The sequence below is a fragment of the Oratosquilla oratoria genome, chromosome 15 (genome assembly GCF_046742065.1).
Source record: "Oratosquilla oratoria isolate Oo_2021 chromosome 15, ASM4674206v1, whole genome shotgun sequence".
Lineage (NCBI taxonomy): Eukaryota > Metazoa > Arthropoda > Malacostraca > Stomatopoda > Squillidae > Oratosquilla > Oratosquilla oratoria.
Genome location: NC_134791.1, coordinates 68665500 through 68692167, shown reverse-complemented (window position 1 = coordinate 68692167; position 26668 = coordinate 68665500). Strand labels below are relative to the sequence as shown.

Genomic DNA, 26668 nt, shown 5'->3' with positions numbered 1-26668 from the left:
GCACAGGTGGAAGGAGTGAACACGAGGGGGTAACCAAAGATGCGATGAATGGACAGGGTAAGAGGGGAATGTCTGTTGAGGGAGAAGACAAGATAGGGGTGAGTGGAGAATGGTTGTGTATGGATGATGCTGTGATGCGTGGAAGAGAGTTGTGGGGGATGTAGTATGTGTGCATGATATTTTGATGCAGCCCGAAAGGATTTCTCCCCCATCTTCTCTTTTTCTGCATGAGGGGATAGAGATGGGTGGTTGCTGATTAATTGAAGCGGTCTTGCTGTGAAACTACTCGTAAAGTAGAAATTAATAAACAAGATCATTAACCCCTTCCATACGATGATGCCTACATAGGCAGCATGAGGATGTAAGTGGGTATATGAGGATGCCAGCATTGGCGTCTTGATTATATTTATTTTGTAGTAGTTGTAGCTGAGTGATCCCCTTATTCTGTGAACTGGCATAATCATATTTTCTGTAGTTATTAATATTCAGAGAATGAGTAATACAGCTGCAATTTTATAATGCGAGTATTGTGATGCATCATCATACATCAGGTAGCTGATGCTGCCTGCGAGAACTTAACTCATATTGAAGAGGTTAATTGCCTATGGTTGCAATGTTGAAAAAGTATTTTGCTCCCAGAAAAATATTGTACCTAAATTTTTTTTATAATACTCAAAAATAAATGTCAATAAAACAATAGTAGAATACATACATACATACATACATACATACATATACCAAGGCTTTTTCCCCCTTACAAGGGAGGTAGCCAAAAAGGAAAAGGCATAAAATCATTTCCAACCATTCCATCCCTGAATACACTCCACACCCCTCCACCCTCCCTCTCATCTCAGTACCTCCTGGATGACAGGTCATCCCTGCACCTTGTCCACTGCCCTGGGTCAGAAGCAGTGTCGCAAGACACAGCACATCCACAGCAAGGCTGCTTCATTAAATCGGCGACCCCCATTGCATAAAAGGAGAAGACGGGGAGAAATTCCTTCGGGCTTCATCAAATTTTGCTCACACATACTACCTCACCCCCCATCCCCCCACCCATTCCACCTCATGCATCACAACATCATCCATATACAACGATTCTCCATTCACCCCTATCTTCTGTCCTCTCCCGTCCTTCCTCAACAGACATTCCCCTCTTCCCCAAAGCCCCCTTCACCCCATCCATCCATTTCATCCTAGGATGTCCCCTCATGTTCACTCCCTCCACATCTGCCTTCCATACCTCTTTTACTAGTCTTTATTCACTCATTCTTTCCATGTGTCCAAACCATCCTAATATTCTTTCATCAACCCTATCTCCCAGCTCCCTTTCCACCCCTGTTCTCCTCCTCACCTCCTCATTTCTCACTCTACCCTAGTAACCCCCACCATACTTCTCAGACACCTCATCTCAAACACATTCAAACTCCTTCTCTCTTCCTCTCTTATGTTCCATGTTTCTGCCCCATACAGTGCTGTTGGCACAATCACTCCTTCATACAGTCTCCTCTTAGCATCCATTCCCAAATGTCTATTCCTCATTACACTTTTTAATCCACCAAGGCATTTACTCGCTTCTCTCAATCTACATTCTACCTCCACCTTCACTCCACCTTTTCCTGCCACATTTGCACCCAAGTATCTAAAACTATCCACTTCCTCCAGTCGCTCTCCCTTAATGCTGACTTCCAGTCTACTGCCACTTTCACCCCTTGTACATCTCATCACCTTACTTTTACCCACATTTATCTTTAGCTTTCTTCTATCACATACTCTCCCAAACTCTGCCACCAATTTCCTCAATCCCTCCTCCGATCCTGCCACAAGCACAGTGTCATCCGCAAACAACAGCTGGCTCACCTCCCACTTTTCTCCATTTTCTTTAACCATCTCCAATCCCTGACCTACTACCCTTGCATTTACCTCTCGCACCACCCCATCCATGTATAAGTTGAACAGCCAGGGCGCCATAACGCATCCTTGACGAAGTCCCACCTTTACCTCGAACCACTCACTCTTTCCATTTCTAATCCTGACACAAGCTCTACTACACTCATAAAAACTCCTGACAGCTCCCAGAAGCTTTCCTCCTATCCCGTATATCTGCATAACCTCCCACAGTGCCTCTCTGTCTACCCTATCATAAGCTTTTTCCAGATTCATAAAAGCCCAAAAAACATCCTTCCCCTTTCCTATAGCTTTCTCACATATCTGTCTTACCACAAAGATCTGATCTACACAACCTCTACCTGTCCTAAATCCACACTGTTCCTCACCAATTACTCCTTGTAATGTAGAGAGTAATTAGGATGATTTATATTAAATGCTATACTGTACAGTTTTAATTAGTTTCTGAATCGCTGTCACTAGGCTGGAGCATACCACTTGTAGGTGCAAGTGCTGACTCACAAGCCATGGCAAACAAAGTAATCAACTAGTCTTGGAAGTTAGCACAAGAGGAAGAGTTAAAAGATATTTACTTAGTTGTATCTTATGTGTATCTTATGGGAAGGGGAGTTAAGCTTGTGGTGTCCTGTCTTTGTATCTTTGTATCTGTCTTTGTATCTCTTAAATTCTTGTATTGTTTTTGCACACACTGTTTTCTCATCTAACTTGTTCCATACATCCACCACTTGTGTGGCGAAAGCTGTTCTTTTTCAGGTATCTTCTATAATAGTCCTTTTTAAGCTTTTTTCTGTCCTCTTGTGTTTCTCTTATCTCAATTTAATAAGTCTTCTCTATCAAGGATTTCTATGCCTTTCATAATTCTGTAGATAGTCAACAAGTCACCTCTTTCTCTTCTCTGTTCCGGAGTCGGCAACTCCAATTTTAACCACTTCACTCTGGGGCAGATCACACGCCTGGCAGCATTAGCTGCCCAACATGCGATGTTGCGTCATAATAATCGCATTATAAAAAATAAAGTCAGTGCTCAATCGTTCGTTCTCTTTCACCCGTGAATTTTGATAACCATAGAAAATATGATGAAGCCAGTTTAGAGAGAATGGAGGTTACGTAGGTACGACTACAATAAATATAATCAAGATGCTGACGTCGGCATCATCGCGTACCCACTTTCTCCTCATGACGCCTATGTAGGCATCACCGTATGGAAGTGGTTAACAATCTTTCTTCATATGATAGTTTTGTTAGTTATGGGGCCATCTTCGTAGCAGCTCTCAGGATTCTATCAATGTTCCTTATATTCTTTTATGTACTGGGTGACCATAATGTCACTGCATACTCCAATTTAGGCTTTATCAATGTGACTAGTATTTTCTTTACCATTTCTTTATCCAAGTAGATAAAAGCCACTTTTATTGATCTTAAGTTATAGGTTTTGCCAACATTTTTTTTTTTTTTTGTCAGGGAACATATCTTTTGTGACATCACTTCCAGGTCTTTTTCAAATCCCTCTTTCTTTACTTCTTTTTCAACAGTTTTATATCTTCCTGATGTCCCTTTTCTCTCTCTCTCCAAATTCCATTATGCTTCATTTTAGGAACAAAGACAGTTCTTAGAAGAAGCAAAAGCCAAAAATTATAGGACTTTTTTTTTGTGGAGTTCTGAATAAGAATGTGATATATTTTTTTTTTTTTTCCAAAAATGTAGGAAGGCAGTATCACAAAGTAAATGCTACAAGGAAATTTGAAGTAGGTTAAGTTTATCAGGCATGCGAAATTTGCTTGTTTCCTTGAAATTCTGTTTTTTTTTTTTTTTTTTTTTTTTTTTTTTTTTTTTTCTCCTCTTAAGCATCATGCATACATACATATACCAAGGGCTTTTACCCCCTTACAAGGGAAGTAGGTATAAATCCACTCCCATTTCATCCCCACATACTCCACTCCCATTCACCATGAGCCCTGCCCGCTGACCTAGCCTAGCTCAACACACCCCTACCAGAATAAAACCACCAAACCCACTCTAGTCTCCTTCACTCCCTCATTACTAAAGCGCAAGTAACATTCTCGTAATGTTACACTCCTCCCTCCCTCTTTTCTTGGCTCCTGGATGATGGGGTCATCCCTTCATCTCACCCACTGCCCTGGGTCAAAAGCAATGTAGTAAAACACAGCACATCCACAGCAAGGCTGCTTCGTTTAATCAGCAAACTCTGTCCCCTCATGCTGTAGAAAATAAAAACATGTATATGCTTGTAACTGTTAATCATAATAATTTTGTGCCATTCTGGATTGTTATTCAATGCAGTACAGTATAAGCTCTTTTAACCGGCACGAGTGGGACCAAAGATGTGCCGGAAAGGGGAAATCCCGGTTACGAGAAAGAATATTAAAAAAATACATTTATTGCCTTTATTCATAGAGTACTTAATAAAATTCATTCAATGGCTTCACTTTTGTTGTTAATTTATTTACCAGTATATTCATATTTATTTATCTTTATTTATTTTCATGAAATCACGTATGTCTGTTTAGAATGTTTGTCTCTGCATTAAAAATTCATTTTGAAGACAGTGAAGAGACATCACGTCATGAGTCCCCATGTAGGTGCACTGCTCCGCAAACTTGATAAATGTTGCCAGTCCTTTAGTGCCATCCTTCCACGTTGCTCTTGGCTCTGGGTCATCTTCCTCTTCACTATCAGCCTGTTTCCTTACCATGTTTCTCCTCAATCACTGCCTGAATGATTTCGTCGTCAGTGTGGGAGTGATAGTTTTGTCATTGTCGACCTCCATCCACTCCTGAAGAGCTTCATCAGTGACGCTAAGCTTAGTACTACCACGCATATCCTTCAACTCAGCCATCACTGCCTTCCTTTGCTGTCGGTATGTGTTTGTGTGTTGAGAGAGTTGCTAATAGACAGTCGCACGCTTAACATCAGGCGTCTTATTACAGTGGGGCCTGACGGAGCGGCGGGATTTGTGGGAGATGGCGGAAAAGATGCACGCTACATCTGGCAGCGGCAGGAGTGACGCGGGAATTTTAGATTTTATTTTTTCGAATTTTTACATTTTTATACAAAATTGTTATTTCCTCGTGAATAATATGCCGGTTATAAGAAGGAGCCGGATACGAGAATAACGGATAAAAGAGCTTTTACTGTATTCACCAGATTGCACTGTTAGGAGCTAAAAATGCCAAACCTTCCTACTGTTGGAGGGAGAACACCTCCAGTTCAGTCGCTTTGCTCCTTTGCAACTTTCCTCTTTTTTTCAGACCCCACTCACATGCCTGGCTAACGTTGATGGTTTCCTATCAGCCAGGTAGGAGATAAATGAGTACTTAAGGATAAACAAGCCTGACATTTTGTCTAGTGAAGATCAAACTCAAAAAATGTTCATCTCCAGTTGGGGAACAATAGATACACCTGGAGAAGATAGAATGAGTGGAAGGTCATTTGTGGTGAGAAGTGACATAAAAGTGGAAGAAGCAAATCAGAAAGAAGGCCAAGCTGTAGAAAGCCACCTAACATTTAGTACTAAAGGAAAGAATGAAAGACTTCATGGTGACAAGACCCCTCTGAAACTGAAATGAAGCTGAATATCAAGAAATGTTATTGAACATTGCTCTTTTCCTTTAAAAAATACTATTCAACAAGTAGCAATTTATTCCTTACTGGAGATTTTAATTGCAGTGAGGTCAACTGAGAGGAATGGGAAGCAAGCAGCAAAGCAGATTCCTGGGGAAATACCCTGTTAAAAATAACAGTGGAGAACAATGACCCAGTGGGTAAAGGAAATGAGCCAGGTGAGAGATGACATTCCCATAAGATTAGATTTGTTAGTTGCTAAAGAGCTAGAAATCATCAACTCCTTGAACTACTTTTTCCCTATAGAAAAAAGTGACCATGTAACAATTAATTTCAGCTGAAGGATGAGGAAATAGAGCCAAGGAATGAATCACACAGGCAAAGGAACCTTTAATTTTAGGAAAGTGGATTACTTAAAGTTGGAAAAAATGCAGTTTGCTTAGGGTTGAAATTTTTCTTTGAAGAAGCAAACTGAAACACAATGGCAAAAGCCGACAAGACTGTGAGAATAAAGGTTTTGATCTCACATGGTGTTTATTCTCACAAGAAGCAAACTGGGAAGAATTCATGAATACCGTGGGATTAAGGAGGAAATATTTCTGACATTTACAACTGGGGAGTGAACATACATGTGCCAATGACTAGCCACTTCACTACGGGACTTAAATCTCGCATCATAAAATATAGTCACCGCTTATATCGATCGTTCTCTCTTTCACCCGCGAATTTTGAAAACCACAGAGAATGGGATTCAGGGCACATTTGGGAGAATGTAAAAACACAGGGGCGACTACAATAAATATAATCAAGACGCCGATATGGCAGCGTCGTGAATCCACTTGCTCCTCATGACGCCTACGTGTGCGGCACCGTATAGAAGGGGCTAGTGGAAAGAAGAATCAGAAACAAGACTGGTTCTATATTGGGGGAAATGGAGAAAGAGAAAAGGCAGTAAAACAAAAGAAGCTTGCAAACAAGCTATAAATGACTACAAGAATTTGTAGGGGGGGAGAAAGCAATTTTGAAAGAGGTGTAATTGATAAATACAAAGATGATCCAAAACTATTTTACAGTATTATAAATGGTAAATTGAGACACAGGAAAGTAATTACCAAGTTCATAGTGGGTTACTGAGACCTTTGAAGAGGGCTCAGCTCAAGCAGAAGTAATGAATGAAAATTTCCAATTGGTCTTCACAAAAGAGAGCAAATTTTTGGAGAGCTAGAGGAGCAAAAAATCTAGGTTTAGCAAATATAAATGTAAAAGTGAGGGAAGTGGTCAATATCTTGGGATCATTGGACATTGTGACAAAAGTTTCAGGACCTGATTGGATTTCAAACTGGATAATTGAGAATATACGGAACAACTAGAGGACAAGATCCACAATCATATTACATGTTTGAAAGAAGCCATAGTGCCACTTGATTGGAAAAGGGCAAATGTGGAGCCAATTCACAAAGGTGGAACAAGGAGACACCAAATTGGCCAGTATCACTAACCAGCACAATAGTAAAATTATGTGAAAAGATTGATGAACCAAATCTTGAAGAGATGAACATTCTGACAGTTTGGCTTCAGATCTGGAAGGTCATGTGTGTCGAATGTTTTTAGTTTTTACTGAAAAGTGACTTATTCACTGCAAGAGAGAAAGGAGTGGATGGACTGTGTGTAAGTTGTAAGAGGAGATAGGATTTGAAAGACCTAGATATCACACAGAAAAAAATCAGCAAGATCCTTCAGAAAAAAAGAGTTTGGGCGAGGGGTCCCCTTAAGAGCAAACTAGACACTGAGATACAAAGACGGGACACCTCAAGCATAGTTCCTCTTCCCATAAGATACAACTAGGTAAATAAATAATGGATGGAAAATGGCAATGTATGAAATGACAGAAGCTGCCTTCCCTTCATAGTGCCAGGTGGAAATCACAGGCAGTTGTTAGATTGATTGATTTTTTCTCCTGAAATGGAGAGATCAGCGGAAAGCTACCTGTGACTTTATTGCAGCTACATGGGTGAAGGCATGGTTCTCAAATCAACACTATTTAGAAGACACAATGAGCTGCATGCTGCTAACTTTAAATTGAAATGTCCTAAGACTTTAAAGAAAATTTCCACCCACTGAATAAAGGAATGATCAGGGCTTGATGTGCCTCGCTCAAATATGGTGGCCGAGCGAGCTGTGAAGCTGATGGAAGAGCTTCACAGCACTTGCAAAACTGACAAACGTCTCAACAGCAAGTTCATAAACAGAAACTCACAAATTTATAAGCATTTTTAAAGTTTACTGTACAATATATTCATTTGCAAATAAATGCTTTTGCAGACGGCATAATTTTATTTTGATACTTAAGACTAATACAAATTCTCCTTAGGTGCGGGAGTTTTTTTTTCACAATTTGACAAAAAGAAAGACATTTTTGTGAGTTTGAAGCAAAAGTTCATTGTTTGCCACAACAGGGTTTTGAATCTGAAAAAAGTTGTATCTCTAGTGGTTACATTATGCTGGTGAATGCTTGAAGCAATGTGTTAGGTCATTGTTTTTGACATTCAACCATATCTTAAGGTCCTGATATTTTTTCAGGTAATGTGACTGATCCTATAATATAATTGAATATATGTCTGACCTCTTCATTGTAAGCAATGTGATGAATTGTAACAAAGAGAAAAGGGTAATTAGCAAATAAGAAAAACTGAACAGAATGTATTAAAATCATAATGAATTGAAAAGGTTACATATTGTACCTGAAATTTGCCTAGATGTCATGGTAATTTAAAATTTCACATTTGAAAAAAAAATATTCTTGTAGATTGTACCGTACTGATTCTTTTTCTTTCACAGGAAAATGAGCAGTTCAGAGGAGGTGTCATGGATTGCATGGTTTTGTGGTTTAAGAGGAAACGAGTTCTTCTGTGAAGTAAGTTTAACATTTGCTATTAGAGATATGGTTCATTTGGTAAAATGTTCTATACAATTAGAGTTTTATATGTTCATGGCATTGCGCTTTTCATGCATCATTTGTTTTGTGTTGTTTTGATTTTGTATGTAGGAGGGGAACACTGGGGACTAAGAATTGAGAGGACTGGTGTGAAGACTTATCTTTATGTAAAAGTAAAATACTGCTCTTGTATTCTTTTATTTACCCTGCCATACTGATCTATAAGTTAAACAAGTGGTAGCAGAGCATAATTGTGGCAGATGGTAAAGAAATTTTTTAGTATAAAGGAGAAAGTCTAAAAAAGGATGGGCAACAACGAATGTGACAGACAAGCGCAAGTGCCAGTCTTAGGAGGAGATAAAAATTATGATTGTTGGAAGCAAGAGTTGAAAGCAAGAGTTGAAAGCATGGTAGCTTGTTACAAATCTTGGAAAGAAGAAATAAGCTGTGCAATCACCTTGTCATTTCCGAAAAGGAAGTGAGGTAAGGAGCAAAAATTTTTAAGTAGAATATTGAAAAGTTGGGGAGTGACAATGGAGTGAATGTTTTGCTTCAACACTTAGACAAATGGCACAAAAAGGATGAGATGTCAGCTGCATATGAAGCCTAGACAAAGTTTGATTGCTACAAAAAAAGTAAAAGAAGATAATATGGAGTATATTTTGGAATTTGTAAAGAGAAATGCAATTTTGAATAAGTATAGTGACCATTCCCAAATGTCTTGGGAATGGTCACTAAGAGGAGACTGTATGAAGGAGTGATTGTGCCAACAGCACTGTATGGGGCAGAAACATGGAACATAAGAGAGGAAGAGAGAAGGAGTTTGAATGTGTTTGAGATAAGGTGTCTGAGAAGTATGATGGGGGTTACTAGGCTAGATAGAGTGAGAAATGAGGAGGTGAGGAGCAGAACGGGGGTGGAAAGGGAGTTGGGGGAGAGGGTTGATGAAAGAGTATTAGGATGGTTTGGACACATGGAAAGAATGAATGAAGAAAGACTAGTAAAAGAGGTATGGAAGGCAGATGTGGAGGGAGTGAACATGAGGGGACATCCTAGGATGAGGTGGATGGATGGGGTGAAGGGGGCTTTGGGGAAGAGGGGAATGTCTTTTGAGGAAGGACGGGAGAGGACAGAAGATAGGGGTGAATGGAGAATGGCTGTATATGGATGATGATGTGATGCATGAGGTGGAATGGGCGGGGGGATTGGGGGTGAGGTAGTATGTGTGAGCAAAATTTGACGCAGCCCGAAGGGATTTCTCCCCAGCTCCTTTTATGCATGGGGGGACGGAGAGGGGGGGGGTCTCCGATTTGATGAAGCGGCCTTGCTGTGGATGTGCTGTGTCTTGCGACACTGCTTCTGACCCAGGGCAGTGGACAAGGTGCAGGGGTGACCCGTCATCCAGGAGGTGCTAAGATAAGAGGGAGGGTGGAGGGGTGTGGAGTGTATTCAGGGATGGAATGGGTGGGAATGATTCTATGCCTTTTCCTTTTTGGCTACCTCCCTTGTAAGGAAGCCTTGGTATATGTATGTATAGTGACCATACTAAAGAGTATTTTAGCATTTGAATTATTGGACAGTGTAGGTCTAGAGATTAAAAACAAGCAAATAGTATTGACAGTAGTATCTTTTAGTGAGCCAGATAAGATGTTTGATTCTATGCAGCAAGCCCTCAAGAAAAATTTTGGAAGTTAGAAAGTGTTGTCGTTGGACTCGGCGACGGAAGTAGTGTAAATGAAATGCCTGCTGTAATGATAAAATCTAAGTCAGTGATACAGAGAGGAAGTAAATGTTATCACAAGGGGAAAAGGACATGGAGGATTTAGAGGATGTAGAGGAAGAGGAAACATGGTAAATGAAAATTAAAAAAGTGGATACAAAAACACGATTGATAGATTTGGTAATATTAGAAAATTTATTGTTGTGGCTCAGAATATAATTTGTCACAAGTATGCCCAAGAAATGTTTATGCATATAGTGCAAATGAGGAAGTAACTAAAGTGGAAGAGTTATATGCTACTGTTGAAAGTCCTGAAGTGATATCAGTATTAATGACAGTCTATTAGTTATGCTATCGTGGACACAGCTTGCACCTCTACAGTATGTATTTACCTAGTTGTATTTTGTGGGAGAAGAGTGACCCACAGTTGTATCTTTCCACATCCAGTTCTTTCTTAAAATCATGTATAGTTTTAGCACCCACTGTTTTCTCTTTCAATTTGTTCCATGTATCTATTACTCTATGTGGAAAGCTGTTCTTTTTCAAATCGCTTCTGTAACTGTCCTTCTTAATTTTTTTTCTCATGTCCTCTTGTATTTCTTCTGTCCCATTTAAGTAGGTCATCCCTATCAAGGATTTCCATCCCTTTCATAATTCTGTAGATGGTTATCAAATTGCCTCTTTTTCTTCTTTGTTCTAGAGTTGATAAATTTAGTTTGTCCAATCTTTGTTTGTATGTCAACTTGCTAAGTGTTGGTGCCATCTTTGTCAATGCTCTTTGATTTTTTTTGTGTGTGTGTGTGTGTGTGTGTGTGTGTGTGTGTGTGTGTGTGTGTGTGTGTGTGTGTGTGTATTTACCTAGTTGTATTTTACGGGAAGGGGAGCTACGCTCGTGGTGTCCCGTCTTCAAATCTCATTTTATCTAAACTATTTTTAAATTCATGTATTGTTTTTGCACACACCACTTTCTCATCTAACTTGTTCCAACTGTCTATTACTCTGTGAGGAAAGCTGTTCTTTTTCAGATCTCTTCTATAGTTGTCTTTCTTGATTTTCTTTCCGTGTCCTCTTGTATTTCTATCATCCCATTTTATCAGATTCTGTGTGTGTGTGTGTATTTACCTAGTTGTATTTACCTAGTTGTATTTTACGGGAAGGGGAGCTATGCTCGTGGGGTCCCGTCTTCATATCTCATTTTATCTAAACTATTTTTAAATTCATGTATTGTTTTTGCACACACCACTTTCTCATCTAACTTGTTCCAACTGTCTATTGCTCTGTGAGGAAAGCTGTTCTTTTTAAAATCTCTTCTATAGCTGTCTTTTTTTATTTTCTTTCCGTGTCCTCTTGTATTTCTGTCATCCCATTTTATCAGATTCTCTCTATCAGTAATTTCTATGCCTTTCATGATTCTGTAAATAGCTATCAAATCTCCTCTCTCTCTTCTTTGCTCTAGTGTCTGTAGTTTAAGTTTTTGTAGTCTCTCTTCATATGATAGTTTTGAGAGTGTTGGTGCCAGTTTTGTAATTGCTCTTTGTATTCTTTCAAGTTTTTTTATACATTTTTTTGTACTTGGTGACCATATCGTTGCTGCATATTCCAATCTTGGTCTTATCAGGGTGATTAGGATTTTCCTCACCATTTCTTCATCCAGGTATGTAAATGCCACTTTGATTGTTCTTATTAAATTATAAGTTTCTCCAAAAATCTTATTTATATGTTTCTCAGGTGATATATTATTCATAACAATGACTCCCAGGTCCTTCTCATTTTCTACTTTTTTTATTCCTTCTTCTCCCAAATTATATGATCCTGTTATTCTGTTTTTGCTTTTTCCAAACTCCATTATACTACACTTTTTTGTATTGAACTCCATCTCCCACTTCCTACTCCATTCTTGTACTTTATTTAGATCTCTGTAGTGATTCACAATCTTCTTCAGTTTTCACTCTTTTCAGTAGTTTTGCATCATCTGCAAAGAAGCTCATATAGCTTTCAATTCCTTCATCCATATCATTAATATATATAGCAAACATTATTGGGGCCAGAACTGTTCCCTGCGGGACACCGCTTATTACTTCATTCCATTTTGAGTGCTGATCTCTTATCACTACTCTCATTTTTCTTTCTTGCAAAAAGTCTTCCATCCAATTTAGCAATTTACCTTGTATTCCTCCTTCATATTCTAATTTCTTAAGCAACTTCTTATGTGGTACTTTGTCAAAAGCTTTTTTTAGGTCTAGAAATGCACAATCAGCCCATCCATCTCTTTCTTGTATTATATCTATTAGCCTTGAATAGAAACATATTAAATTGGTGACGCATGATCGTCCTTGTCTGAATCCAAATTGTCTTGGATTTAGTACGTTGTTTTTTTCCAAGTATTTTACCCATCTACTTTTGATAATTCTTTCACATATTTTTGCTATTGTACTTGTTAGAGAGACTGGTCTATAGTTGGTAGGTTCTTCTTTATTTCCTCCTTTATATATAGCTACTATATTTGCTTTTTTCCAATCTTCCGGAACTTTTCCTTCTTTTAAGGAACTGCTTATTATGCTATGTATTTTGTCTGCCAGTTCATTCCTGCATTCTTTCAGAATCCAGTTTGCTATTTCATCTGGCCCATGCGATTTTCTGACATCAAAATTACCCAAGTGTGTCAATATTTCATTCTTTGTTACTTCTATTTCTTCCATAGGGGGGACTTTTTCTTTCCACTCAATCTCTTCAGGTTGTATATTTTCCCTTGTAAACACTGATTTAAAATGTTTGTTCATAATTTCTGCCATTTCCATTTCCTCAGTGTATTCAACTCCTCCTTGTCTTAATTTCTCCAAGTCTTGTTTGTTTTTCAGTTTATTGTTTACAAATCTGTAGAATAGTTTTGGTTGATCTTTACACTTTTCTATAACATCTTTTTCATATTTTCTTTTTTCCTCTCTGCACTTTTGTACATATTCATTTCTATAACCAGAATATATTTTCCATTTTTCAGGTCTTCTGTCTTTTTTCCATCTGGTCCAGGCTTTGTCTCTTTTGTCTTTTAACTCCCTACAACCCTTGTTGTACCAGCATTTTACATATTCTTTTTCTTGTTTTTGTCTTGGGACATACTTTTCCACTCCTTTTTTGTAAATTTTTGTCAAAATATTCCATTTCTTTTCCACTGATGTTTCTTCTTTGTATATTTCTTCCCAGTTTTCTTGTTGAAAGAATTATCTTATTTTATCAAAGTTTGTTTTTTCATACATCATTCTTTCTTTTCTATATTGTTCATTTCTTTTGATATATTTTTCTTCATTAAGTTCCAGTTCAATCAATATGTGGTCACTTTTACCTATTGGTGTTTTATATTCAATCTTGTCCACTATTCTAGGTTCAGATGTAATTAATAAGTCTAGTCTCGATGGTTCTTCTTCATTTCTATACCTAGTGTTCTCCTGTATCCATTGTGTCATTGTGTGGTCAATAATCATCTCAAGTAGAGCGTTTCCCCATGAGTCATCTCCACCCTTTACTGTCATTTCTTCCCAGCAGATTTCTTTGCAATTAAAGTCGCCCATCATAACTATTCTTCCTCCATCTTCCATTATTTAATTTAATGTTATCTTTGTGTCCTCTAACATACTTTTATGTTCACTCTCCTCCCATGAGGCTGTTTTTGGAGGCACATAATTTATCACAAATTTTCTGCTCTTCTTATCTCTGTCTTCCACTTCTATCATAATCATCTCTACTGTATTCTTTCCATATATGACACCTTTCACGTTTATATCCTTCTTAGTCAGGAACATAACTCCACCCCCTTGCTTTTTCTCTCTGTTTCTAATCCAATAATTGTATGCATCATGTCCTACACTGTTGGGTGGTAGTGGGCCTTTTAATTTTGTTTCTACAATTCCCATTATGTCCGGTTCTTTTTCTTTCAAATAATCATTCAGCTCATTCAATCCTGTTATTAATCCATCTATATTTGTGTAAGACACTCTTAGTTTTCTGCCACTTCCATTGTGTTCTCTGTTTCCCTTATGTTTTTCTTTTGTATGTCGAACTTCCTTAGTTTCATGTTCACTACTCTCCAATAGAATCTCTCTTTCTCTGACTCCGTTCTGTTCTCGTTTTTTGCCTTAGCTTCCAGTCTTTTCTGCTTTTCTTCCTCTCTTTCCTCTTTATTCATTTCTCTTTTTATCCATATCTTTTTGTATTGTTCACTTGTTGCTAGTTTCCCTGTTTTGGATAAGATATTCTCTGCCGTTGTTTGTGACTTGAATTTAATCTTAATTGGTCTGGTCTTGTCTGTGCTATACTTTCCGAGTCTAAATTTCTCTTCGATTTGTTTCATAATTTCTGGTTCATCTTCCTGAACTGATTCTAGTAATTGGCTTACTTTTTCATTTTCCTCTTTGATTCTTGTGGTTCTATCTGTGTTGTGTTTCTCTTCCATTCCTAATATAATTATACATTTCTTCTTGTCTGCTAAATCTCTTACTATATTCTCCTTTTGTCTCATCACTTTAATAACTGAGTCTTCAGTATGTTCTTTCAATTGCTGTTTGACTATGTCAGTGAATGAAACCTTATTTCCTTCTTGGGTTTTCTTCCAATTTTTACTTGCTTTAGCTATCGTTTCTCTGTTTTCTTTACTATTCTTCAATTCCTCATTCTCCACCTTTACATCTCTTAACTGTCTTTTTAGGTCTTCTATTTCATCAGTTAAGTTTTTATTCGCCATTTCTAGTTCTTCCAATCTTTCAACCCTTTGTAAAATGGTGTTCATATGACCTAACCTACTCTCCAAGTCCTCGATCACCTTATCAACCTTCTTCTCTAGTCTTGTCAGTCGGGGGGGGTTTGTGTCCCCCCCACTCTCTTTAAATCCCTTGAAAATATTCTCATCACTTTCTACTGTATTGTTCCTATCTATACTTCTAATCTTTACATTCTTATTAGACATTCCGTCGTCCTCCAGCTCGTCTTGCGGTCGTTTGTTTACTTTTCGGCGGTCTATTAGGACCAAGTCCTCTACTTCCTCATTACCTTCCATTTCCCCAGCAATCCCTCCCCTTCTCCTCTTTCCTTACTTTCCCACTACCCCACGAGCAATTTCCCCCACCCTGTAAATACAAAAAGGCACTTCTCTTTGCGTTGGGATCCACAATCTGCACTTTTCTTCAGAACGTTCTTCAAGCCGTCCGTTCGTTGAAAGTGTGTGTGTGTGTGTGTGTGTATATTTACCTAGTTGTATTTTACGGGAAGGGGAGCTATGCTCGTGGGGTCCCGTCTTCATATCTCATTTTATCTAAACTATTTTTAAATTCATGTATTGTTTTTGCACACACCACTTTCTCATCTAACTTGTTCCAACTGTCTATTACTCTGTGAGGAAAGCTGTTCTTTTTCAAATCTCTTCTATAGCTGTCTTTTTTTATTTTTTTTCCGTGTCCTCTTGTATTTCTGTCATCCCATTTTATCAGATTCTCTCTATCAGTAATTTCTATGCCTTTCATGATTCTGTAAATAGCTATCAAATCTCCTCTCTCTCTTCTTTGCTCTAGTGTCTGTAGTTCAAGTTTTTCTAGTCTCTCTTCATATGATAGTTTTGAGAGTGTAGGTGCCAATTTTGTAATTGCTCTTTGTATTCTTTCAAGTTTTTTTTATACATTTTTTTGTACTTGGTGACCATATCGTTGCTGCATATTCCAATCTTGGTCTTATCAGGGTGATTAGGATTTTCTTCACCATTTCTTCATCTAGGTATGTAAATGCCACTTTGATTGTTCTTATTAAATTATAAGTTTATCCAAAAATCTTATTTATATGTTTCTCAGGTGACATATTATTCATAACAATGACTCCCAGGTCCTTCTCATTTTCTACTTTTTTTATTCCTTCTTCTCCCAATTTATATGCTCTTGTTATTCTGTTTTTGCTTTTTCCAAACTCCATTATACTACACTTTTTTGTATTGAACTCCATCTCCCACTTCCTACTCCATTCTTGTACTTTATTTAGATCTCTCTGTAGTGATTCACAATCTTCTTCAGTTTTCACTCTTTTCAGTAGTTTTGCATCATCTGCAAAGAAGCTCATATAGCTTTCAATTCCTTCATCCATATCATTAATATATATAGCAAACATTATTGGGGCCAGAACTGTTCCCTGCGGAACACCGCTTATTACTTCATCCCATTTTGAGCTGGTCTCTTATCACTACTCTCATTTTTCTTTCTTGCAAAAAGTCTTCCATCCAATTTAGTAGTTTGCCCTGTATTCCTCCTTCAGTTTCTAATTTCTTAAGCAACTTCTTATGTGGTACTTTGTCAAAAGCTTTCTTTAGGTCTAGAAATGCACAGTCCGCCCATCCATCTCTTTCTTGTATTATATCTATTAGCCTTGAATAGAAACATATTAAATTGGTGACACATGATCGTCCTTGTCTGAATCCAAATTGCCTTGGATTTAACACTTTGTTTTTTTCTAAATATTTTACCCATCTACTTTTGATAATTCTTTTACAAATTTTTGCTATTGTACTTGTTAGAGAGACTGCCTATAGTTGGTAGGTTCTTCTTTATTTCCTCCTTTATATATAGGTACTATATTTGCTTTTTTCCAATCTTCTGGAACTTTTCCTTCTTTCAAGGAACTGTTTATTATGCTATGTATTTTGTCTGCCAGTTCATTCCTGCATTCTTTCAGTATCCAGTTTGCTATTTCATCTGGTCCATGCGATTTTCTGACATCAAGATTACTCAAGTGTGTTAATATTTCATTCTTTGTTACTTCTATTTCTTCCATAGGGGGGACTTTCTCTTTCCATTTGCCCCTTCCTTTTTCACTCTGTTTCTAATCCAATAATTATATGCACCATATCCTACACTGTTGGGTGGTAGTGGGCCTTTTAATTTTGTTTCTACAATTCCCATTATGTCTGGTTCTTTTTCCTTCAAATAATCATTCAGCTCATTCAATCCTGTAATTAATCCATCTATATTTGTGTAAGACACTCTTAGTTTTCTGCCACTTCCATTGTGTTCTCCGTTTCCCTTTTTTTTTCTCGTATGTCGACTTTCTTTAGTTTCATATTCACTACTCTCCAATAGAATCTCTCTTTCTCTGACTCCGTTCTTTTCTCTTTTTTTTTCCTTAGCTTCAAGTCTTTTCTGTTTTTCTTCCTCTCTTTCCTCTTTATTCATTTCCCTTTTTATCCATACCTTTTTATATTTTTCACTTGTTGCTAGTTTCCCAGTTTTGGATAAGATATTCTCTGCCGTCATTTGTGACTTGAATTTAATCTTAATTGGTCTGGTCTTATCTATGCTATACTTTCCGAGTCTAAACTTCTCTTCGATTTGCTTCATAATTTCTGGTTCATCTTCCTGAACCGATTCTAGTAATTGGCTTACTTTTTCATTTTCCTCTTTGATTCTTGTGGTTCTATCTGTGTTGTGTTTTTCTTCCATTCCTAATATAATTATACAATTCTTCTTGTCTGCTAAATCTCTTACTATATTCTCCTTTTGTCTCATCACTTTAATAACTGAGTCTTCAGTATGTTCTTTCAATTGCTGTTTGACTATGTCAGTGAATGAAACTTTATTGTCTTCTTGGGTGGCTTTCCAATTCTTAGCTTCTTTAGTTATGGCCTCTCTGTTTTCTTTACTATTCCTCTTCAATTCCTCATTCTCCACCTTTACTGTTCTTAACTGTCTTTTTAGGTCTTCTATTTCATCAGTTAAGTTTTTGTTCGCCTTCTCTAGTTCTTCCAATTTTTCAAACCTCTCGGCAATTTTTGTCATCTTGCCAAACCTAACTTCCCAGTTGTCAGACATTTGTTGAAGTTTTTCCTCCAGTTTTGTCAGTCGGGGGAGGTTGGTATCTGCCGCCCTTTCATTAAATCCTTTGAAATTATCATCCTCACCTTCCATTGTACTGCTCTTATCTATGTTTCTGATCTTTACATTTTTATTAGACATTTCGTCGTCACTCAGCTGGTCGGGGGGCCGTTTTTTGATGTTTACATTTTGTCTGTCTGCCTGGGCCAAGTCTTCTCCTTCCTCATTTCCTTCCATTTCCCTCAGCAATCCCTCCCCTTCTCCTCTTTCCCTACTTTCCCACTACCCCACGAGCAATTTCCCCCCCACCCTGCAAATACAATAGGTACTTTGCTTTGAAATCCTCTATTTTTCACTTTTTCTTCAGAACGTCTTCTACGCCATCCGTTCACTGAAGTGTGTGTGTGTGTGTGTGTGTGTGCACGCCTTGCTGTGGATGTGCTGTCTTGCGACACTGCTTCTGACCCAGGGCAGTGGACAAGGTGCAGGGATGACCCATCATTCAGGAGATGCTAAGATAAGAGGGAGGGTGGAAAGGTGTGTAGTGTATTCAGGGATGGAATGGGTGGGAATGATTTTATGCCTTTTTCTTTTTGGCTACCCCCCTTGTAAGGGGGAAAAAGCCTTGGTATATGTATGTATGTACTTTGTCAAAAGCCTTTTGTAAGTCCAGGAAGGCACAGTCTGCCCCACCATCTCTTTCTTGTATTATTTCTACCAATCTTGGAGTAAAAGTATATTAAGTTTGTAGTACATGATCTTCCACTTCTAAATCCAAATTTGTTGGGGTTTACTAATTTGTTCTCTTCCAAGTGTTTAGTCAATTTATTTGTGGTAACTCTTTCGCATATTTTTGCAATTGTGCTTGTAGGGGATACTGGTCTATAGTTGGATTTTCTTTATCTGCTCCCTTATATATTGGTACAATATTTGCATTTTTCCAATCTTGTGGTACTTTTCCTTCTTTGAGTGTGAAGTCAATTATCTTGTGTATTTTATCTGAGAGTTCATTATTCATTCTTTCAATATCCAGTTTGCTATTCTCTCTGGCCCATGTGACTTTATGACATTGAGTTTCTTTATTTGGTCCCTTATTTCTTTCTGTGTTACCGTTATTCCTTTCATTTTGGGGGATATTTCTTGGTTTCCATCATCCCACATTTTTGAGCTTTCAACTGTAAATACAGACTTAGTGTCTGGTCATTACTTCAGCCATTTCAACAACATCTGTGTATTCTTTATTTCCTTCACGCTGTTTCACTATTTCATGTTTGTCTTTTAGTTTATCATTTACATATCTGTAAAATAGTTTAGGTTGGTCTTTGCATTTGTCTATTATATCTTTTTCATAGTTTCTTTTTTCCTCTCTGCATATGTCTACATATTCATTTCTCAGTTTGATGTATGTTTGCCATTTAGTCACTTTTTTGTTTCTATTTCCATCTTTTCCAAGCTTTGTCTCTTCTATCTTTAGCATTGCTACACTTATTATTATACCAGCACTTTATGTACCCCCTTTTCTGTTTCTGCTTAGGCACATGTTTATCTGTTCCCTCCTTATATATTTCTTTAAAAATTTTCCATTTCTCTTCCATCTTTGTTTCATCATTTGCAAATTTTTCCCAACTAGCATTTTGATTTTTTCTTCTAAGTTTTACAAAGTCAGTTTTGCTGTACATTAATCTTCCTCCTCTGTTTCTCATTTCATCTCACAACTTTTTGTTTCTTAAGCTTGAACTCTATTAGTATGTGGTCACTCTTTCCAGTTGGTGTCCTATAGTTTATTTCTTCCACAATTTCAAGCTCAGAAGTGAATATCAAATCTAGTTTTGATGGTTCTTCATTTTGTCCGTATCTAGTGTTTTCTTGGACCCATTGAGTCTGTGTGTAATCAATGGTCATTTCCAGTAGGACGTTGCCCCAGTGTTCCTCTCCACCATTTATTGTCAATTCTTCCCAATTTATTTCCTTTGCGTTAAAGTCACCCATAATTACTATGTTTTCTTCATATTTCAGTGTCTCGGTTAATTCATTCTTTGTGTCTTCTAGTAATTTTGAGTGTTTGCTGTCAGTCCAAGTCTTAGTTTCTACTTTTCATAATGCTATTTTCGACTTTGTGATCAATTCCACATTATCCTTTCCTTCTGTTGCCTTTATTACATTTAGGCCCTTTCTAGTCAATAGCATGACTCCTGTTTGTCCATTCTATTTTTTGACCAAAGGTTGCATAAACCTTGTCCCACCATACTTGATTGTATAGGACCTTTTAGTTTTGTCTCCACAATTCCCATTATGTCTGGTTTCTGTATTGACAAGTAGTTGTTTAGCTCATTTATTCCAGAAATTGTATATGCCACTTTTAATTTTTTCTTTTCTTCTCTTTTTGGTTTGTTTCCATTTTTCTGGTGTATCATTTTCTCAGATCAAGCATTCTCAAAAAAAAAAAAAAAAAAAAAAAAAATTCAGTCTGTTCTTTTCTCATTTTTTTTCTTTGGCTTCACTTCTCAATGCCCCATCTTTCTCTATTTCCTCTTCATTCATTTCCTTTTTTATCCACACATTTTTGTATTTTTCACTGTTTGCTAGTTTTGCCACTTTTGATAGTGTTTCTTCCACTATCATTTGAGTTCTTAGTTTGATTTTCATTGGTCTGTAGTTTTTTCTTTTGAGTATGTACCCATCCTATGCACGTCATCAATTTCCTTTTTCAAATTCTGTCCCTCATCTTGAACCACTTTCAGTATCTCCACAATTTCTTTCTCTTCTGTTTCTCTTTGGTATTTGTGTACATTTTGTTTTTCATTGATATGGTAAACCACAATGCATTTCTTTTTGTCCACTGTCTCACACCCAATTTTCCTTTTCTTTGATCACTGTTTCCTTTGCATTCTCTTCTACCTCCTGCTGCTGTACTATTTCTTTGAATGAGTTTCTAATTTTCACATTCTTGTTTCCACCAATTTTTTATTTCATTCAGATCAGTCTTTGATTCATCTTTTCAGTTACTGCTTGTAATTTTTCTTTAATCTCTTTCTTCAGTTCTGAATTTAAATTTCTGACCTCATTTTCCTTTTTTTCATTTTCTCTTTTAACCTCTTCACTCCGGGCCAAAATCTCGCGGGCAGCATTATCTCCCAGACGTACGATGTGTCGTAATAATACTCGCATCATAAAATATAGTCACCACTTATATCGATCGTTCTCTCTTTCACCCGTGAAATTTGATAACCATAGAAAATGTGATGACAGTTTAGAGAGTGTCATTATGCAGGGGCAACTACAATAAATATAATCAAGACGCTGATATGGCAGCCTCGCATATCCACTTGCTCCTCATACCGCCTACGTATGCGGCACCGTATGGAAGAGGTTAATCGCACTCAGTTCACCCTTTAGATCATTCAGTTGTCTTGGTATCGCCTCATTAGTTGTGCATAGGTTTGATACCTCTAATTGTAAAGCTGTATGGTCTAATTTTAAATCAATTCATCTGCTAAGTTGTTAATTTCTCAATTCCTTATGTCTCTGCTAATCCTAATATCTCTATCCATGTCCATAGTTTTATCTATTAATTCCCCTTGCCTCCTAAATTTCGAAAATAAATGATCATTTTTATACCTGCTAGTCGTTTTCGGAGTAACGTTTAAGCATGTTTTCTTAGGTTGTACCCCCAATGTGGACTCAACTCTGGATATATCCAATCCCCTCTTGGTTGGTTCGTTGATCCTTATTTCTTCCTTGCTACTCTCCATTTTGTGCTAAACAATGATTCCAAGAACTGGACTGGATACATCTTGCTGGCCATACAAAAACATAATTTTGTATCCCAAAAATGACAAGGCATTTTTCCTGTAATAGCAACAAAGCGCTAGTGTGGACCTCGAAGTAGTACCTCCTTCCTCTGTGATGGTTTACGACTGTGTGTGTGGTGTTGATTGGTTGAGAGTGTACATACAGACTTTGTCAGAAGAGAAATTGAAAGTGGAAGAGGAAGATGGTGGAACAAAATTTAGATTCTGTGATGGGAATGTGTACAAGTTGATGAAAAAAATGTAATTTCCAGTGAACATTATAGGCGATGAAGTCTATAACAGTTGATGTAGTGAATTGCTCTATTCCCCTTCTATTGAGCAAAAAATCAATGAAGAGAGTACAGATGAAATTGGATTTGGAAAATAATAGTACATGGAAAAGAAGTAAAACTGATGAGCACTTCTTCAGGACATTATTGCCTTCCACTAAGAGATGAGGAAGAAGGTTGGAAAAAACAAGAAATGATGCTAAATCTAGGTAATAAAAAAAAAAAGAAAATTGAAAAGTTGCATGAACAATTCAGCCACCCTACGTGCAAGACCAAGCTATTAAAAAATGCTGGAATTAAGGACAAGATATGCTTTGAATATGTTGAAGTGTCAAATGGCTGTGACATATGTATGAAGTATAAGAAAACACCATCTAGGCCAATTGCGAGTATGAACGTAGCAAAGGAATTCAACAAAATTGTGGCAGTAGACCTAAAAGAGTACAGGAAAGGAAATTTATATATTTTTTGCATATGGTAGACATGGCAACAAGATTTTCTAAGTTATGTGTAATAAAAAAACACATATACCAACAGCTTTTTCCCTCTTACAAGGGAGGTAGCCAAAAAAACAAAGGTATAAAATCAGCTCCCACCCATTTCATCCCCACATACTCCACCCCCATTCACCCCCTCCCTCCCTCTTATCTTGGCTCCTGGATGACTGGTCATCCCTGCATCTCACCCACTGCCCTGGGTCAGAAGCAGTGTAACAAGACCCCACACATACACAACAAGGCTGCTTCAATTAAATGGTGAACCCCCTCATGCAGTCAAAGAGAAGACTGGGAGAAATCCCTATAGGCTGCATCAAAATATCATTCACACTTACTCGCTCGACCCCCATCCCCCACCCACTCCCATGCATCACATCATCCATACATGACCATTCCACTCACCCCTATCTTCTGTCTTCTCCCTTCCTCAACAGACATTCCCCTCTTTCCCAATGCCCCTTTTACCCCATCCATCTTATTGTTGGTCACCCCCTCATGTTCACTCCTACCTCTGCCTTCCACACCTCTTTTACTAATCTTTCTTCACTCATTCTTTCCATGTGTCCAGACAATCCCAACATTCATCAACCCTATCTCCCAACTCCCTCTCCACCCTCACTCTCCTCCTCACCTTGTTTCTCATTCTATCCAGCCTAGTAATCCCTATCATACTTCTCAGGCATTTCATCTCAAATATATTCAAACTCCTGTCTTCCTCTCTTGTGTTCCATTTTTCTGCCCCATATAGTGCTGTTGGCACATTCAATTTCCTTAGTATCCATTCCCAAATGTCTATTTCTCTTTACAATTTTTAATCCCCCAAGGTATTTACTTGCTTCTCTCAATCTACATTCTACATCCACTAATCCCTTTCCCGACACATTCACACCCAAGTATCTAAAAGCTATCTACTTCCTCCAGTCTTTCTCCCTTAATACTCACTTTCAGTTTGCTACCATCCTTTCCCCTTGTATATCTCATCACCTTACATTTACCCACATTTATCTTGAAATTCTTGTACATACCTTCCCAAACTCTGTCACTACCCAAATTCCTCCTCTGATCCTGCCACAACCGCAGTGTCATCAGCAAACAACAACTGGCTTATCTCCCATTTTTCTCAATTTTCTTTAACCATCTCCAATCCCCTACCCATTACCCTTGCATTTACCTTTCACACCACCCTATCCATGTATAAATTGAACAGCCAAGATAACATAACACATCCCTGATGAAGTCCCACCCTTACCTCAAACCATTCTGTCCATTTCCAATTACAATACAGGTTCTACTACTCTTGTAAAAAAGGTTCTACTACTCTTGTAAACTCTTTACTGCTCTTAATAACTTTCTTCCTATCCCATAAATCTCCAATACCTCCCACAGTGCCTTACTCTCCACCTATAAGCCTTTTCCAAATTCATAAATGATCAAAAAACATCTTTACCTTTTCCCCAAAGATTTCACACATATCTGCCTTACCACAGAAATCTGATCCACACAACCCCTACATGTCCTAAACACTCACTGTTCCTCTCCTAATCCTCTCAATCAAAACCCTCCCATAAGCCTTCCAACTGCACCCAAGAAGCTTATCCCTCTGAAAATATTACACTCACGCTTGTCCCCGTTGCCCTTGTAAAGTGGAAGTATACAGGCACTCCTCCAGTCCTCTGACACTCTACCCTCTTTTAGACAAACATTAAACAACCTCACCAGCCAGTCCACCATCACTGTACCTCCCTTTTTTAGACACTCCACATGACACCTATCCAACCCAGGTGCCTTACCTGCTCTCATCATTTTAATAACTGCTTTCACCTCATCTTTCCTTATTTCTCCTCCCATTTTCCTCACTCATCACTCTCATTTTCTTGGTGCTTCCCACTGCAACTACCATTCCCTCCCTATCCTTCACATTTAGCAACTCCCTAAAATACTCTATCCATCTTTCTCTTAGTGCCATCTCTTCCACAATCATCTCTCCATCTGCAATTTTTACCTTTTCTCTACTTGATTCAACTCCTCTTCCTCTCTTAATTTCCTTCCAAAAATCTTATTATTTTCAAATTTTTCTGTCCTACTCTTACCCCATTTCACATCTACTCACCTTTTCCTCCTTTATCTTATGCTTTACTTCTCTTTTCATTGTACCTCTCATGATTCTCTTGTCCAATTTTGTAACTAATCTATGAATGCTTTTTTTTCTTTTTTCTACGACCTTCTTTGCTTCATCATCCTACCACTCACTACCCTACCATCTATTTCCACCCATCCTCCTTGTTCCACACACCAACTTTGCACACCTTGTGAATCCGTCCTTGAACCATCCCTATACCTTCTCCACTCTTAGTTCTACTCTATCCTTCACTCCTTCCCACTCCTCTCTCATCATCATCTTTTACTCCTCCTTTTCTTTCTACATTAAACAGTTTACTCTAAGCACCTGCCTATCCATTGTCCTTTTCCTCCTCAATCTATACTCCACTCTCAACTTACCTACCACCAAAAAATGATCTGATATTGTCCCACTCTCTCCCCTTAGAACATGTACATCCAAAACTCTTCCTACTCTTCTCCTGGTTACCACTATGTAGTCCATTAAAGCCCTATCTACCACCCTCTCCCAAGTGCAATTTTGCTTGCTTTCTTCCTAAAAACTGTGTTTGCTATGATCAACTCTAGACACATCTCTACCATCAACTGTCTCCGCTATGATTTTTCCTGTAGCTCCACACTTCCCAAGCGCACTGTCTATTGGTTCATTTCCTACCCTTGTATTAAAATCTCCAAATACATTGACATTTCTCCCTAAACCCCCTAAGCAGTCATTTAAACCTATCCAAAAAGCCTCCCTTTCCTCTACACTCTTCTCACTACCAGACACAAAAGCTCATATCTCCCATACCAGTTTCATCTTCATCCACATAATACTGATAGACACACAATGGTTGCACCAAGAGAAAGAAGAATGTTTAGGTAAGTGTGGTCCAATTCCTTAGATTGTAAGAGTGAGTTACAAAAGGTGTGGGGATGTCTGGTTTAGAAGAAACTTTGACCTTACTCGCATTGTTTGATACTGAAATAACTGTATGGTCCAAGAAACTTAGGTGACGGTTTGGAATTAGGAATGTGATTTTGAGAATATACAATGTGTCGTACAAAAAAACCAGCAATGTTACTTTCTCTTACAGATTTATTGTGAAGATGAACCATGTTTTCCTTGGATAGTGCAAAAGCATCTTGAATTTTCTTATAGAGATTTTGAAAATTAGCTAGCTTAATTTTTACATAATCAAAATTATAGATTGGACCTACACCTGAAGCAAATCATATGAGTCTTTTGATCTTTAGGGATCGAGTTCTTCCTTCTGCATATTTTCCCGTTTTGTGCACTTCCTCTATTTCCTTTTCTGTTTCTTGTTCTTCGTCTTGTACTACTCTTAGAACTTTTCTTGCCAATTCTTTCTCTTATCTCTCAGGGACTAATTTAGGTTATAGTTTTCCTTTTGGCCATATACTATTATACACTTCTCTTTGTCCAACGTATATCTTACTGGACTTTCTTTATCCCTAATTACCAGAATGACTGCATCTTTGGCATTCTCCTGCATTTGTTGATGAACATTTTCTTAAAAAAATTATCTGATCATTTTCTTGGTCTTCCATTCTTTCCTGAGTTGTTGTAAATCATCCTCTCCTATATTTCTTCTTGTTTTCTTGGTGTCACAGTACTACCCCTAGCCAGATGACACGATACCCCATCCGGGTGTCAAGATATCAATTCACCTGAATGACACCCTTCCAACTACCACTATCCTTCTCCTTCGCCACTTGTTCGAAGGAACAAGCAGTCAGCCTTCTCCCCCTCCCCCCACTTGGGTCGTTCCTCAGCAAAGTGATAGTTCACGCCCAAGGAACCGCCCTCAGCCAATTACTGACCAAGACGTTAGCCTAGATTGACTATATAAGCTGCCAGCCCCTACTTCCTCTGGATTGTAAGCATTATCTCTTGGGCCAGGTTTCAGTCTTACCCATTCTATATCTACTACATATCTCGTACCCTCATTCCCCATTAATTTTGTATGTATTATGTATTAGGATTAA

General features: G+C 38.0%; 1 protein-coding gene across 3 annotated transcripts in view; it reads left to right on the top strand.

Annotated features, from left to right (window-relative positions):
* Nucleotides 1-26668, top strand: part of CkIIbeta (casein kinase II subunit beta) — an 81969-nt gene that overhangs the window by 13826 nt on the left and 41475 nt on the right. For 2 of the 3 annotated variants that reach the window (XM_076199006.1, XM_076199008.1), the window contains exon 2: nucleotides 8329-8404. In XM_076199006.1, coding sequence (XP_076055121.1) covers nucleotides 8333-8404 — 72 coding nt within the window. In that variant the 5' untranslated portion in view covers nucleotides 8329-8332. Of the gene's footprint in view, nucleotides 1-5595; nucleotides 5709-8328; nucleotides 8405-26668 lie in introns of all 3 variants that reach the window. The other variant, XM_076199007.1, reaches the window with a different exon arrangement.